This window comes from Scyliorhinus torazame, chromosome 21 (genome assembly GCF_047496885.1).
Source record: "Scyliorhinus torazame isolate Kashiwa2021f chromosome 21, sScyTor2.1, whole genome shotgun sequence".
NCBI lineage: Eukaryota > Metazoa > Chordata > Chondrichthyes > Carcharhiniformes > Scyliorhinidae > Scyliorhinus > Scyliorhinus torazame.
This window is the reverse complement of record NC_092727.1, coordinates 79,215,814-79,231,402: the sequence shown is the minus strand read 5'-3', so window position 1 is coordinate 79,231,402 and position 15,589 is coordinate 79,215,814. Positions and strand designations below refer to the sequence as shown.

General features: G+C 46.5%; 1 protein-coding gene across 5 annotated transcripts in view; it reads left to right on the top strand.

Moving 5' to 3' along the window:
- Nucleotides 1-15,589, top strand: part of tlk2 (tousled-like kinase 2) — a 246,252-nt gene that overhangs the window by 99,776 nt on the left and 130,887 nt on the right. For all 5 annotated transcript variants that reach the window (XM_072486976.1, XM_072486977.1, XM_072486975.1 and 2 more), the window contains 3 exons: nt 5,407-5,475; nt 6,939-7,011; nt 8,764-8,807. In XM_072486976.1, coding sequence (XP_072343077.1) covers nt 5,407-5,475; nt 6,939-7,011; nt 8,764-8,807 — 186 coding nt within the window. The remainder of the gene's footprint in view (nt 1-5,406; nt 5,476-6,938; nt 7,012-8,763; nt 8,808-15,589) is intronic.

Below are 15,589 nucleotides of genomic sequence, written 5' to 3'. Positions count from 1 at the left end.
AAGTTACCAAATGTTGGATGAAAAAGTGCTAATTCAGCCTGTCAATATTTAGTGCTGTAAGCTGTAGCTGGGTCTTGTTACATAACATCCCAAAGGTTCATCAGCAATTTCAGCTCTTGTACTATCAAGTATGTGCTATTATAAAAAAATGTCTGACTGCAATTAAAGAAGAAAAACAATTCTTTTATAATGACATCTTGCTGCAAAGTTAAATACTGTAACCCCAGCGCAAGGAGGGACCCTGTAATTTGAGATCTGAAGGCAGTAACCTAGATCTAAATTGGAGTTTGTACAATGAAAACAGGTGACCTATTCTTAAAAATAGAGAGGATGGGATATTCCATGAAAGGAAGTAACTGTAGTAACAATGTTCCAATTGGTGGTATTGTGTTTATAATTCTGGAATTTTTTCCACTGCTGTATAAATATTTTTGACAGTAATCAGACACTGAAATACATTCATCAATGAAAAATGCAGTACAGGAAATTGGGACAATTCTTTTAATTATTTGGCATCTCCACATTAACCCCAACACGTAGTATTGTTGTGGTTGGAAGCTAATTTCAAGCGAATTCCGACACCAAGGTTGAGGATACCTGGTTCAGCTGCACAGGGAGCGGAATGGAGTTGGTGTAGCTGACGAATGTGATATAAAATAGTTACTTTAGAGATATTAGTTAATGTAATGTAGAGATAGGCCAGTCTCATCCTGGTGAGTTCACAGACAAAGGATTTCAGACGGCATGGCAAAGCAAAGGAAGAGGTGTGTCCAGCTACGGAGGGGAAAAGGATGCTGGGTAATAGGGGCCAGAGGAAGGGATTGGAAGTGAGCCAATTAGAGTGTATGGGTAGGTCAGGAGGGGTATAGGATGACCTATGGGAATCGTGTATGTGAAACTTGATGCCAGTTGTGTGAGTAGTAGAGATCCCTTTGTCCTACAGACTCACTTGATTCCAGAGGTATACGAAGCAAGATGTGTTTTGTACCGCTGTGAATTGAGAAAGGCTTGCAAGTCAAATAAAATAACTAATGCTGTACCTGCAAATCCATCTCGACTTTTATTGAGGCCAGACTGACGGGTAAAGAAATTTGGGATTTGTCATAGCAACCAAAGACTTTGACTCTGTCTCCCCAGTATTTAGTGGGAGGAAATTTCTGCTCGCCAAGCAGGTTGACAATTTAGAGAGGGTGGAGAAAGCGGAAGAGGTAGCAGTGAAGAAGAGCTGTGTGCATGTGGAAACTGACCTGCTTTTGGATGATGTTGGCGAGGGGCAGTATATAGATGAGATATAGGAAAGGGCCAGATATAGACCCTTACAGGGAACACCAAAGGCAACTGAATGGGAAGAGAAGCCGTTGCAGATGATTCTCTGGCTACAATTAGATAGATGAGAATGGAATTAGGTGAGTGCAGTCCCAGCCAGGAGGGCAACTATATAGAGGCAATGGAGGGGGGGGGATGGTCAAACCAAGGCCGCAGGCAAGTCATGAATGAAAAGGAGGGAAAGTTTACCTTTGTCACAGTCGCACAGGTTGTCATTTGTGACCTTTGGAAAGAATCATTTTGTTACTGTGCCAGGACAGAAGCCCGATCGGATGAATTCAAGGAAAGATGGATGCAGGTTTGTGAGGCAGCAAGCCGTTCAAGAACATCAAGAGGAAAGGGTGGGGGAAGATGGTGCAATGTTTTGTCAGGACAGAGGTCAAGGATTGGTTTTTTTTTTGAGGGGAGGGATGGCAATGGCAGATTTGGAAAAGTATTAATAATCAGCTGACATGGGAGCCAGGAAGAATAATTGGGTGATCAGTTTAGTGGGAGCAGGGTGTAGGGAGGAGGTGGGTCTTGTGGGCAACACGGTAGCATAGTAGTTAGCACAGCTCCAGGGTCCCAGGTTCAATTCCCGGCTTGGGTCACTGTGCGGAGTCTGCACGTTCTCCCCCTGTCTGCGTAGGTTTCCTCCGGGTGCTCCGGTTTCCTTCAACAGTCCAAAGATGTGCAGGTTAGGTGGATTGCCCATGCTAAATTGCCCTTAGTGTTCAAAAAGGTTGGGTGGGGTTACGGGGAGGGTGGAGGTGTGGGCTTGGGTAGGGTGCTCTATCCAAGGGCTGGTGCAGACTCGATGGGCCGAATGGCCTCCTTCAGCATTGTAAATTCTGAGATTCTGTGAAAAGGAACCATGAGACGAGATGGGAGCGAAGCTGGTCAGGACTGGGATGGGGTGGGCAGGGGAGTAGTTGGGGGTGGATGGGGGCATGGGAAAACCTTAATTTTGGACTGGTGGAGAGATCAGGGAAGTAGTAAAAGCTGCTGAATGGATGATCTCAATCTTGGTGACAAAGAAGTCCATGTGCTCCTCACACTTATTGAAAACGAAGATGGAAGACTCCAGTGAGAGGGCTCTTAGAAAGTTTTCTTTTCTCAAACAAAAGAGAAGATAGAGCAACGTTTTTCAGAGTGTGGGTGGGTCGCGGGCAGGTGTCGGTGGATCGCAGAGTGATCGGGTGCGCCGCTTCCATGGTAGTCCCGATTGCGGGAGAATGGCCCAATGACCACTACCGACATTTAAATTGAGAATTGCAGCTAATACCAGCTTTTAAATGAGAACAAAATAAGGCAGTGTGCAATCTTCAGATCATAAGTGGCAACAGTGAGCAGGTCATGCGCCCTGCATGTACACTTGATGTCAAGCGCCCTGTAATGATAATAATCTTTATTATTGCCACGAGTAGGCTTACATTAACACTGCAATGAAGTTACTGTGAAAATCCCCTAGTCGGCACATTCCGGCGCCTGTTCGGGTATACTGGGGGAGAATTCAGAATGTCCAATTTGCCTAACAGTACGTATGTGCTTTTACCACCAGAATAAAAGGCTGCAAATGTACTGAACCCAACTTTATACCCACTGTCGAGGCTGTGAATCAGAATTTTGTGTTTTGACAAATTGTAACATCTGGACCACTGTGGCACATCTCCCAGATACAGGGCAGAACTATAATCCTGCAGCAAAATGGTGGCGCTTGGCAATAAATTCACTCTTGAAGGCGCTTCATCGCATTCAGCTGTTTCATTGTTTTCTCCTTGTCCTCCATGTACATCCAGATTTATAGAAGTGGTCAGTTTTTGTTGGTGGTACGTCTGTTGTGGACATCTCAATTCTCTCCCTCAAACTCTATCCCAGGGCTCACATGCAGCTCCTCAACGTCTCATTGTGGTTCCCAATCTTTTCTGGTTGGATGTGAAGCGAGCCTAAAAAGAAAATAAAAGCCATTTATTTGTTGTGGGGATATAAGGCTAAACGCTATGTTACACTACGGAAAACATAGTTTTGCTCTAAATAAAGCTGTTTTGAATGGTGTATCTACACCATAATTATAGATAATGCATTGAGTCCAAGGAGTAGGTTTTGTGGTTATGACCATTATTATTTCTAACACTGCTGAGGCAATACATTCTTCTGAATGTGCTATTAGCAGCTATTTTTTAAATCATGAGATCAATAGCTTAAAGATTGTCTTAATTCAATGCATCTTAAGTTAGTTTTACTGATTTTACGACAAAATTTAAAGTTTTAAAAAAGGTAAAGAATGTGATAGATCAGAGCTAGGTTTATTTATTTTTTCTTGATGCGTTCAATACATATAATTATTATGTGTTCTATCAATGACAATTGCCAATTTGCCAACTATTTGGTTTACTAATGCCAAGTTTTGGTCTTGTGTGCTTACAATGGCATTTATTTTGGCGTCTTTTTTAAATAAAAAGGCTCTTCGGGTAAAGAAGGTTAATCTCCTGATCTCTTCCCTCCCTGAATGCTCTTTGGGCTTGATCATTTCTTTACCTAGATCAGCTGTAGATCTATTAATCAGATTAGAGTCAAGGTTTGGGTGAGGGGGTGAGTGGGGTAGATGTAAAAAGTACCAATGGGACATATGCCACCAATAAACCCCAGCAATAATATAAGCTGAAGCCATGGTTCTGTGACACCGGATTAATATGTCTGACTTAATGTCACAATAACCTCTCTCTCAGCTATCTGATTATTCAATGGGCTTTGTGTAAGCGATCATGTTGTAAAGATCTCCTGAGGACAGAGAATGTGGACTTTGCGTTTCTGTTTTAATCTATTCATCCTGGTTTTAGTAGTTTTAATTCTCTGGTTGGGAAGTTGGAATGCTAATGTGTATTTTTTTTTTAAATCTTCCTATTTTCCTCCCCAAACTGGAAGATAGTTTCTCTGTATAGGGTCTACATTTACATAGACATAAAGAGTACCCTGGTCCCTGGACCAAGTTTTCATCCTCCTCTTGCCTCCCAAGCATGAACGTCAGCAGGTTATTTGACCTGGAGGATATCATGACTGATCCTCGCTCCACACCCAAAGTCTGAAAACATATACTTCCAGTAGGAGTTGCAGTGGTGGTCAGCAGCAGGAGGGGAGGATTTCACAGAGGGCGCAACTCCCTTTATGACCTTTAATTCTCACAAGAGGGCCATAACTCGGTTTGCGCCAGGGAATCTCTGAATTCGATCTTCCCCAGCCCCCACTGGTGATGTAATCAGGTTCACGTCAAGCGAGGGTGTGAACCTGATTACGATCAATTTGCAATAATTTAAACATGCTTAAATGCCATAACGTCCAGGAATCACTACTGCCCTCCAGCAGTCGAGATGGTCAGGGACCTGGCAGGGCAGTGCCTTCATGTTGCCAGGTTGCCGCTGCTAGGGACTTCCAGAGAATCCCATTTTGTCGGAGCGGCAAGGGGGTCCAGTACGAGGCACCACTTTGCCAGAGGGATGGTGCAAAACACTCCCCCAGCTTTTTGTTTTGACAAAGTGTCAGAAGATCTGGAGGGAAACCCTGGTTGTTACTCTGGGGTGAAACATGCTGGTTTTCAAGTCAAAACCTGACACGTGTCCATATTTCAGGGAACATTCCGCCCAGGATTTCTGGCCTTTTCTCCAAAGTGCTTGCTGCCAATCAATATTCCTTGAGAAGAAGTTGCTCACCTGAGCCCTGTGGCAATTGGACTGAAAGTGTACTACTTGACTGTTACCTGTATCAGTGTCCATCTTATGCTCAGACTGAGTTCCAACATGCACTTGTGGTTAGCTCTTAAACTGATTTGGTAAAGCACAAGACGTGACAGAAATCAAAAGTGGGCACGCTCTTTCACCTTTCGAAAAGCAGTGTAGCTTAAATTGTCATGAAGTGAAAATTTCATTGCAATGGATCAATATTTAATTTCCCTGCTGTGAATTATTCTACTCGAGTGCATTACAGTCAACATCCATCATGAGAATGAGAATAATTCTGTTCTGAAGTCTGATGGCTGAACTGGATACACATTGGAACAGCGGTGATTGATTGAACAGAATGTAACTTTTTTGTTCTTTGTTGTAGATACCAGTGAATGAGTCATCCAACCAGAGCTTGTGTAGCTTGGGATCTCTGAGTGACAAGGAGTCTGAGGTTAGTAATTGTCAGGTCGTGGTGTTTAATGGTTACTCCAATTCACATGTATTGAGCAAGCGAATGGTGCTTAGTCTTGATGGCTGTGCTTTCACTGAAGACTGCAAAATCCTACACTGTGAATTGACTCCATTCTTGAAAAACAGAACAAACTACCTTGTACTTAACTCGAATTTAAATCCAAATTATTTTTTCCTTCATTCTTTCATGGGATGTGGGTGCCCCTGACGAGGCCAGCATTTCTTAGCCGTCCCCGATTTCCCTTGAACTGAGTTAGTGACTTGCAAAAGGCCAACCTTGTGGCTGTGGATCTGGAGTCACATGTAGGCCAGACCAGGATTTCCTTCCCCAAAGGGTATTGATGGGTTTTTATCAGTGGTTTGATGGTCACCATTACTGAGACTAGCTTCTCAATTCAACATTTATTAACTGTATTTAAAGTCCACAAGCTGACATGGTGACATTTGAACACTTGTCCCCAGAGCGTTAACTTGGGCCTCTGGAATGCTTGTCCAGTGACATTACCACTATGCCACTGTCTTTCCCCTACTTCATAAGTACAGTCAAATCCAATTGAGTGTAAGGATAGCTACATGGTGGCTGTTAATTACAACTAGTATCTTTGTCTATTTTAAGTGTTATGTTTTGAAATCTGCTCAGCCACTTGCATCTGTGGAATGGAGTGTCTTTCCCCAGGACCATCCTTTGGAAGAGAAGTTGGTGTCCCCAGCATCAAATCTCAATGCCAAAATTGTACCCAAACCTGAGTGACTTGTTTTTTTTTTTCTAGGGGTAGGTATTCAGACCATCATTTGTAGCTGGCCACCGTTTAACAGAGTGAAGTGGTATTGAGATAGCACTAGCTGATACTGCTCTGAGAGCAGGATTGGTACCAGAAATGGTTCTGCCATTTCAGTTGAATCACGTTGGTTTTGTCCTTTTTTTATTTGGAGTCCCTGCTCAGCTTATTTGTTGGAGGAACACAAAAGCCCTCTTGTCTTGGTTGGTATCCATGTAGTATCCTTCGGGCGGCACGGTAGCACAGTGGCTAGTTCCAGGGTCCCAGGTTTGATTGCTGGCTTGGGTCTGTGTGGAGTCTGCATGTTCTCCCCATGTCTGCGTGGGTTTCCTCCAGGTACTCCGGTTTCCTCCCACAGTCCAAAGATGTCCAGGTTAGGTGGATTGGCCTTGCTAAATTGTCCTTGGTGTTCAAAATATGTTAAGTGGGGTTACTGGGTTAAGGGGATAGAGTGGAAGTGTCGGTTTGGGTATGGTGCCCTTATGGCCTCCGTCTGCACTGTATGATTCTTCCTTCCTTTCTCTTCCCTCTTTTCCCAATGTTGCAGTTTGGGAAGCAGAGGAAGATAAATGTGGCCATTTTTGAGAACTGGTTAAAGCACATTGAAGTTTTACAGAGCAAAAAGGTTTTAGTTTCCGGGCAAACCCTTTATTCTTCCTCTTAGACACCGGAGAAGAAACAAAGTGAGCAGCGAGGGAGGAAACGAAAGGCGGATCCCTACAATGATGCCAATCAAGGTAGGCCCGAGACCATCCCTTTTTTATATATCTATCTGCAGTTTATCGTGCACTGGGTACAGGGGACCATATTGCTAGCACTTGATTTTGAAAATTGTATGCGTTTCATGAATTTTATTTGTCAGAATGATTGTATATGGAACAAATTGCAGTTCTACCTCCTTCTGGGCATTTAAGCCATTTAATTTCTGGCTCCCCATTTGGTGTAAAATGTTTTTCTAAACAGGCGTGGAAAGACGAATGCACTTATTGGCCCATTTGCAACAACAACTTGCATTTATAGAGTGCCTACTGTAATAAAAATATCCCAATGCATTTCACCAGATTATTGACATTTTTGCAAGCTTCTGAAATTGCTGAAAGATAAGTGATCATTGAGTCCTTCACTACATTTCCTGAGGACTTGAGGGCTATCGACAAATGAACTGTGAATGTTATAAGACGAGTCGGAAATAAATTGGATCCCTAGAGATCGACTGTTATCCATTTCAATACAGATCTCAGAATTGTGGAATTATCGTACAACACAGAAGATGGTCATTCAGCCTAATGTGGCGGTGCAGGCTGTTTGATAGCACCATCCAATTAATCCCAGTTCCCTGCGCTTCTTCCACAGTCCAGTAAAGTTCTTTATTTCAAGCATTTATACAATTCTCTTTTGATTCTCTATTCTCTATTGAATATGCTTCTGTCATCCTTTCAGACAGACCTGATTTTAAAGAGAGGAAATAAAACTTCCTTTCTTGAAGGTGGTGACTCATGATTATATACTAGGCAGTGAATGACCCTTTGGTGTACTGCTCATTGCCTATTCTTCCCATGTGAGCCTGGTCAGTGAGAGTTGTTGATTGAAGGATTGGGGGACATCATAAAGCATCCCAATTATGGCCTCACGGATGGTCCACATAAATGTACTTCCAACATGGGTAGAATGAAGAGCAGAAACCTTAGCTGTGGAGATTCTTTGTATTCCTATGGCCTCTTGCCCCTACCAAAAACCCAGCCACATTGACACCGATTCAGAATTGAACTAGAAGCCCTGCTTTGTTTTGCATTTCCATGCTGCCTTTGCAGAAAATTGTCTGTTAGAATCTGTGTACAAAATAAATGATGTATACTGACGTCATTAACTATAAGATCAGGTCCATTTCAGTCGATACAACTGAGGCTCTATCTAATTATTTTGTTCAGTGTTACGCTGTATAATAGCCGCACTATTTTAATCGCCCCTCCACAAGTCATGCACATACCCACTACTGTTTTTTACAGTGCCAAATATCAGGACGTGGGATGGCAGAACAAATTTAAATCCGACTCCCACGTGATGTGATTGGGAGGCTGTGATTGAAATTGATTGTTATTTGTGATTCCCAAAGATTTGGAGACCTGACAGTGAAAAGGAATGGAGAGCTGCTGGCACCGGAAATACCCTTTCCAGCCCTCCTTGTACATCAAGAGGTGCAGGAGTGCTCCCATAAGCTTATCAAGGAAGCCTTCAGCCCCCCTAGCCTCGATTGCCAACTAGATTTGGCAGCAGTTATGTCTCTGTCTTGCTGAAATCTTCACTGTTTTCTGCCTTCCCGTGAAATATTGCAGCAGATGTAATGAGCCATCCAATTGTCACCCATGTTGTGCAGGTTGGATTTTGCTGTTTTACTGGGAGGAGTGGGAAAAGAGGGAGGTGATCTTTACCTTTTGAACTTGAGGAAATGCTTTTTGTCTGGTTGCTAATACTTCATTGTTTCCTTGTAGGAAAGGGCACCCCAAGGGGACATAAAATTAGTGATTACTTTGAGGTAAGTTGCAGGTTTTTTTAACAGCCTTATGTCAAGAAATTAAATAAAGTTGTTGATTGTGTAAATGCCCTTACCAATAACAGCAAGGAACAATGGTGAGCAAAAGGCACATTTATTGTGTATGTCACTTATTTAAGATGCTGACTGTGCTCATGGAGACATACGTTTGGCTGCATTTGGTGAATAGCCTATTTTTTTTAAGTCCAATGTCGAGAATGAACCATATGAAAATTTATATTGATATAAAAAGTGTACATAGAGCCAGTTTTTCTCCTCCAGATTCTGCAGTGATTTCTTTAACCCTTACACAATTGCCGGGTGTACGTAAATTACAGAGCGCAAAATATCCCCAAATATTTCCAAGTTCATTTGTGATGGGTTTTTCAGGGAGTACCCCACCGCTATTCAATGACACTTAGTCACTTTTTGGGTCCTGGAGAGTTTCTTACCAGTTTAGCCCACACTTAAAATTTTTCTTAACACTGGGGAACTGAACTCTGAGATCGGGCCATCATTTCGAAAGAGTGCCCTGATTTCTAAATGAGCTCGTGGGTCACACCTCCACCTCCACCCCACATACACACGCACGCGTGTGCACACACACACACATGGGGATTGGCCTCCCATATCCACCTGCAGGCCTCTCCCCATCCAGGACTCTCACCCGTCAACCCCCCCCCAAATTCCCCTGGGGCCTCTACTTTCCTGCCCTGCACACCCCACCCTCCTTTCATGGGCATGCCCTGGCCGTGTCCCTTGCCACTGGCACCTGGGCAATGCTCCTGACAGCGTGGCGGTACTACCTGGACACCATGGCAGTGCCAACTGGGCAGTGGTAAGGTGTCCGTGTTCCGGGGGGAGATCAGGGGGCCACCATGCACTGACCCTGACCACCCAGGGATCTTCAATAGCCTGGGAGACCCCCGGGGTGCATTTCCGCCTGGTCCACATTTGTGTGGACCAGTGTTGAACGGCACCGGTTATGGCCTCGCTGGGGTGGTGGGTGGATCCTGGGTGAGCTTGCCGAAGTCGATTTAAAACAGTCTTCAATGGTCATCCCCCTTCTGGGTGTGTTTCTGACTTGGACACCTCACGGGACTTGGGTGGATCCTGCGAGGCGCAAAGACTTCTGGGAAGCCCACGGGAGGTCTCTCCATTCACCGGCTGCACCGCACTCGAGCGAGAGTTCCGGTGGATCGCGCCCATAGTTTCTCTCAGTGAACCAGGCCCATATCTCGTAAAAATGCTGCATGTGTAAGTTCTACAGTTTATTCTGACATTTGAACAACGTTATGACTGTAATTGACATCTAAATTTTAGTTGTCCTCATTTTAATCCCTATTTTGTGCTTATCTCATCCACTTCCCATCTATTCAATCTCCTTTTTAAAAAAATAAGTGAATCTTTTACTTCCCTGACACACGCACCCTGTTTATTTTGCCTGCCCCATTTTGGAGTTTGAGTTATGTTTAAAAAAAATGATGTCCTAAAAACTTTCTTTCCACCAAGATTTCAGAAACTTTAAAAAAATATATATTTTATTAAAGTTTTTCGATCAAAAAGAATTTTCTATTTTTACGACTTTGGAACAAAATGTACATTGACCGTTATTTCAACAATATATTAACTAACAACAAGTACAGAAAAAGAAATAGTAACATTAAATATAATTATAAACAACTAGCATGGAAAGGAACAAAAAAAAACCAAGGACCCACGTGTATCCTCTCTCTCCCCCCCCCTCCCCCCCCCCCCCCCGGGTTGCTGCTGCTGTCTTTCCTGTTTTCCCTTATCGCTCTGTGAGATGGTCAAGGAACGGTTGCCACCGCCTGGTGAACCCCTGAGCCGAACCTCTTAGTGCGTACTTTATTCGCTCCAATTTTATAAACCCTGCCATGTCGTTTAGCCAGGCCTCCACGCCCGGGGGTTTAGCTTCTTTCCACATTAGTAGAATCCTTCGCCGGGCTACTAGGGCGCAAAGGCCAAAACATCGGCCTCTCTCGCCTCCTGCACTCCCGGCTCTTCTGCAACCCCAAATATAGCCAACCCCCAGCTTGGTTCGACCCGGACCCCCACAACCTTTGAGATCACTCTTGCCACACCCACCCAGAACCCATGCAATACCGGACATGACCAAAACATGTGGGTGTGGTTCGCCGGGCTTCCCGCGCACCTCCCGCACCTATCCTCCACTCCAAAAAATCTACTCAGCCTTGCTCCCGTCATATGCGCCCTGTGTAGAACCTTGAATTGGATCAGGCTGAGCCTGGCACACGAGGACGAGGAATTTACCCTACTTAGGGCATCTGCCCACAGCCCCTCCTCAATCTCTTCCCCCAGCTCCTCATCCCATTTACCCTTTAGCTCCTCTACCATTGTCTCCCCCTCGTCTCTCATTTCCCTGTATATATCGGACACTTTACCATCACCGACCCATGCCCCCGAGATCACTCTGTCCTGGATCCCCTGCGCCGGGAGCTGCGGAAATTCCCTCACCTGTTGCCTTGCAAATGCCCTCACTTGCATATATCGAAAGGCATTCCCAGGTGGCAATTTTTCTACCAGTGCTCCCAGACTCGTGAACGTCCCGTCCAGGAACAAGTCCTTCAAATTCACAATTCCTGCTTGTTGCCAAGATTGGAATCCCCCATCTATCCTTCCCGGGACGAACCTGTGGTTGTTCCTTATCGGGGACCACACCGAGGCACCCGTCACCCCCCTATGTCGTCTCCACTGCCCCCAAATCTTCAAAGTCGCCACCACCACTGGGTTTGTGGTGTATTTTTTCGGGGAAAACGGTAACGGCGCCGTCGCCAGTGCTTTTAAACTTGTTCCCCTACAGGATGCCATCTCCAGCCTTTTCCACGCCGCTCCTTCTTCCCTCATCCACTTACATATCATAGACACGTTGGCGGCCCAATAGTAATCACTCAGGCTCGGCAGTGCCAGTCCCCCTCTGTCCCTCCTACGCTGCAGGAACCCCCTCTTTACCCTTGGGGTCTTTCCTGCCCACACAAAGCTCATAATACTCCTATCCGCTTTCTTGAAGAAGGCCTTTGTAATCAGTATGGGGAGGCACTGAAACACAAAAAGAAACCTCGGGAGGACCACCATTTTGACCGCCAGTACCCTACCCGCCAATGACAGGGGCACCATGTCCCATCTTTTAAAGTCCTCCTCCATCTGCTCTACCTGTCGTGTCAAGTTAAGTTTATGCAAGGTTCCCCAGTTCCTAGCCACCTGGATCCCTAGATATCGAAAGTCCCTTGCTACTCTCCTCAGCGGCAGATCGTCTATTCCCCTGCCCTGTTCCCCGGGGTGCATCACAAATAGTTCACTCTTTCCCATGTTCAATTTGTATCCCGAGAACTCTCCAAACTCCCTGAGTGTCTGCATTATCTCAGGCATCCCCTCCACTGGGTCCGCCACATATAGCAGCAGATCATCTGCATATAATGACACCCAATGTTCCTCTCCTCCTCTAAACACCCCTCTCCACTTCCTAGAGCCCCTCAGCGCTATGGCCAATGGCTCGATTGCCAACGCGAACAGTAACGAGGACAGGGGGCACCCCTGTCTTGTGCCTCTATGTAATCGGAAATAGTCGGATCGTTGCCTGTTTGTAACCACGCTTGCCACCGGGGCCCCGTACAGGAGCTGAACCCATCTGATGAACCCCTCTCCAAATCCAAATCTCCTCAGTACCTCCCACAGGTAGTCCCACTCCACTCTATCGAATGCGTTCTCTGCATCCATCGCCACCACTATCTCCGCCTGCCCCTTCGGTGGGGGCATCATCATTACCCCCAGCAACCTTCGTATGTTGGCATTCAATTGCATCCCTTTAACAAACCCTGTCTGGTCGTCATGCACCACCCTGGGACACAGTCCTCAATCCTAGTCGCCATCACCTTGGCCAGTAACTTAGCGTCTACATTTAGGAGGGAGATGGGCCTGATTGACCCGCACTGCAGCGGGTCTTTGTCTCGCTTCAGGATCAACGATATCGTCGCCTCCGACATCGCCGGGGGTAGTGTCCCCTTTCCTTAGCCTCATTGAAGGTTCTCGCCAGGAGTGGGGCCAGTAGGTCCACATATTTCCTGTAAAATTCCACCGGGAACCCATCTGGTCCCGGGGCCTTTCCTGCCTGCATGTTCCCGATTCCTTTTACCACCTCCTCCACCTCAAACTGCGCTCCCAGACCTGTCACCTCCTGTTCCTCAACCCTCGGGAACTCCAACTGGTCCAAGAAGTGCATCATTCCCTCTTTCCCCTCCAAGGGTTGGGACTTATACAGCCTCTCATAGAATGACTTAAACACCCCGTTCACCCTCTCCGCCCTCTGTTCCATCCTTCCCTCCCCGTCCCCAATTCCTCCGATCTCTCTTGCCGCCCCCCTCTTCCTATGTTGTTGGGCCAGCAGTCGGCTCGCCTTTTCCCCATACACGTATTGTATTCCCTGTGCCTTCCTCCACTGCGTCTCCGCCTTACCCCTGGTCAGCAGGTCAAACTCCGCCTGTAGTCTCCGTTTTTCCCTGTATAACCCTTCATCCGGGGCCTCCGCATATTGCCGATCCACCCTCAGAATCTCCCCGATCAGTCTCTCCCTTTCTTTACCCTCTTCTTTCCCCTTGTGGGCTCTTATGGAAATCAGCTCCCCCCTAACCACCGCTTTCAGCGCCTCCCATACGACTCCCACCTGGACCTCTCCATCATCGTTGACCTTTAGGTACCTTTCAATACACCCCCTCACCCTTCCACATACCCCCTCATCTGCCAACAGTCCCATGTCTAATCTCCAAAGTGGGTGCTGCTCCTTCTCCTCTCCTAGATCCAGACCCACCCAGTGTGGGGCGTGATCTGAAACGGCTATAGCCGAATATTCCGTTCCTGCCACTTTCGGGATCAGCGCCCTTCCCAGGACAAAAAAGTCTATCCGGGAGTATACTTTATGGACGTGGGAGAAGAAGGAAAACTCTTTTTCCCCATCGGTCTAGCAAATCTCCAGGGATCTACTCCTCCCATCTGCTCCATAAACCCCTTAAGCACCTTGGCCGCTGCCGGCCTCCTCCCAGTCCTAGATCTGGACCGGTCCAGCACCGTGTTGAAGTCCCCCCCCCAATACCAAATTTCCCATCTCTAGGTCCGGGAAGCGCCCCAACATACGCTTCATAAAACCCGCGTCATCCCAGTTCGGGGCATATACGTTCACCTTTCAATCTGCCACTCACCATCACGTACCTGCCCCCACTGTCTGCCACTATTGTCTTAGCCTCAAACAGTACCCGTTTCCCCACCAGTATTGCCACCCCTCTATTTTTCGCATCTAATCCTGAGTGGAAAACCTGTCCCACCCATCCTTTCCTTAATCTGGCCTGATCCGCCACTTTTAGGTGCGTCTCTTGAAGCATAACCACATCCGCCTTCAGCCTCTTTAGGTGCGCAAATACCCTTGCCCTCTTAATCGGCCCGTTCAACCCACTCACATTCCACGGGAGGTGCCGAAACGTGCGACTCAGCTGGCCATCGCCGCAACCGGAAGACCAGATTTCAGAAACTTGAAGTCAAAGGATTGAACTGGTTCTGTCTGTGATTATTAAAATAAAAGTCATACCGTGGATTCTGGAAATCTGAGATTAAAATAAAGTGCTGGAAAATCTCCGCCGGTCTGGCAGCATCTGTGGAGAGAGAAACAAAGTTAACATTTCATGCCCAACTTGATTCTTCTTTGAACTTCAAAGCACTTTGGTCACACATGTCTCGATTTTCTAAAGTCAAATATTTGGGTGACAGTCAAATGTGAGCTCAACAGGGCACTCCAAATGTGACTTCTGATTTACAATAATGCACTTTAAAAAAATTTTTTTTAAAATTTATATTCTCCTTTTTCACATTTTCTCCCACATTTACACCCATCAACAATAAACACTAATCAGCAAGATATGTCAATCCCCATAGCAATAACAATGATCCCATCTGCACACCAACCCCCCAAACATCAGCCCGCATGTTTACATAACAAAATGACAAAAAGGAATCCGGGATTACCCATAGTCACCCCTAATCTACACAGCCCCCCCCCCCCCCCCAACTAATGTTCGATGTTATCCAGTTCTTGAAAGTGCATAATAAATAGTGCCCATGATTTGTAGAACCCCTCCAAGCTTCCCCTCAGTTCGAACTTAACCTTCTCAAGGGTCATGTATTCCAACAGGTCCCCCCCCCCCCCCCCCCCCCCCCCCCGGCCACGCCAAGGCACTGGGTGGAGAGGCTGCTCTCCATTCCAGCAGGATCCGCCTTCGGGCGATCAACGAGGCGAAGGCTATGACATCTGCCTCCGCACCCGTTTCAAACCCTGGCTGGTCCGACACCCCGAATATGGCCTCCCGGGGACCCGTGTCCAGTTTCACATGCACCACCTTGGAAATTACCAGAATCACCACCTTCCAGTACCATCCTAGCTTTGGATAGGACCAAAACATATGAACGTGATTAGCGGGGCCCCCCTTGCAATGCTCACACACATCCTCTACTCCTTCAAAACATCGGCTCATCCTCACGAGGTGCGCTCTATATACCACCTTCAGCTGTATCAGCCCCAACCTCGCACATGAGGTGCTCACCGGAGCACCTCACACCAGACCCCCTCCTCTATAACCTCTCCCAGCTCTTCCTCCCACTTTGCTTTGATCCCTTCCAGTGGTGCCTTATCCTCTTCCAAAATGGCTCCGTACACCGCTGACACTGCCCCCTTCTCCAGTCCCCTTGTCGTCAGCACCTCC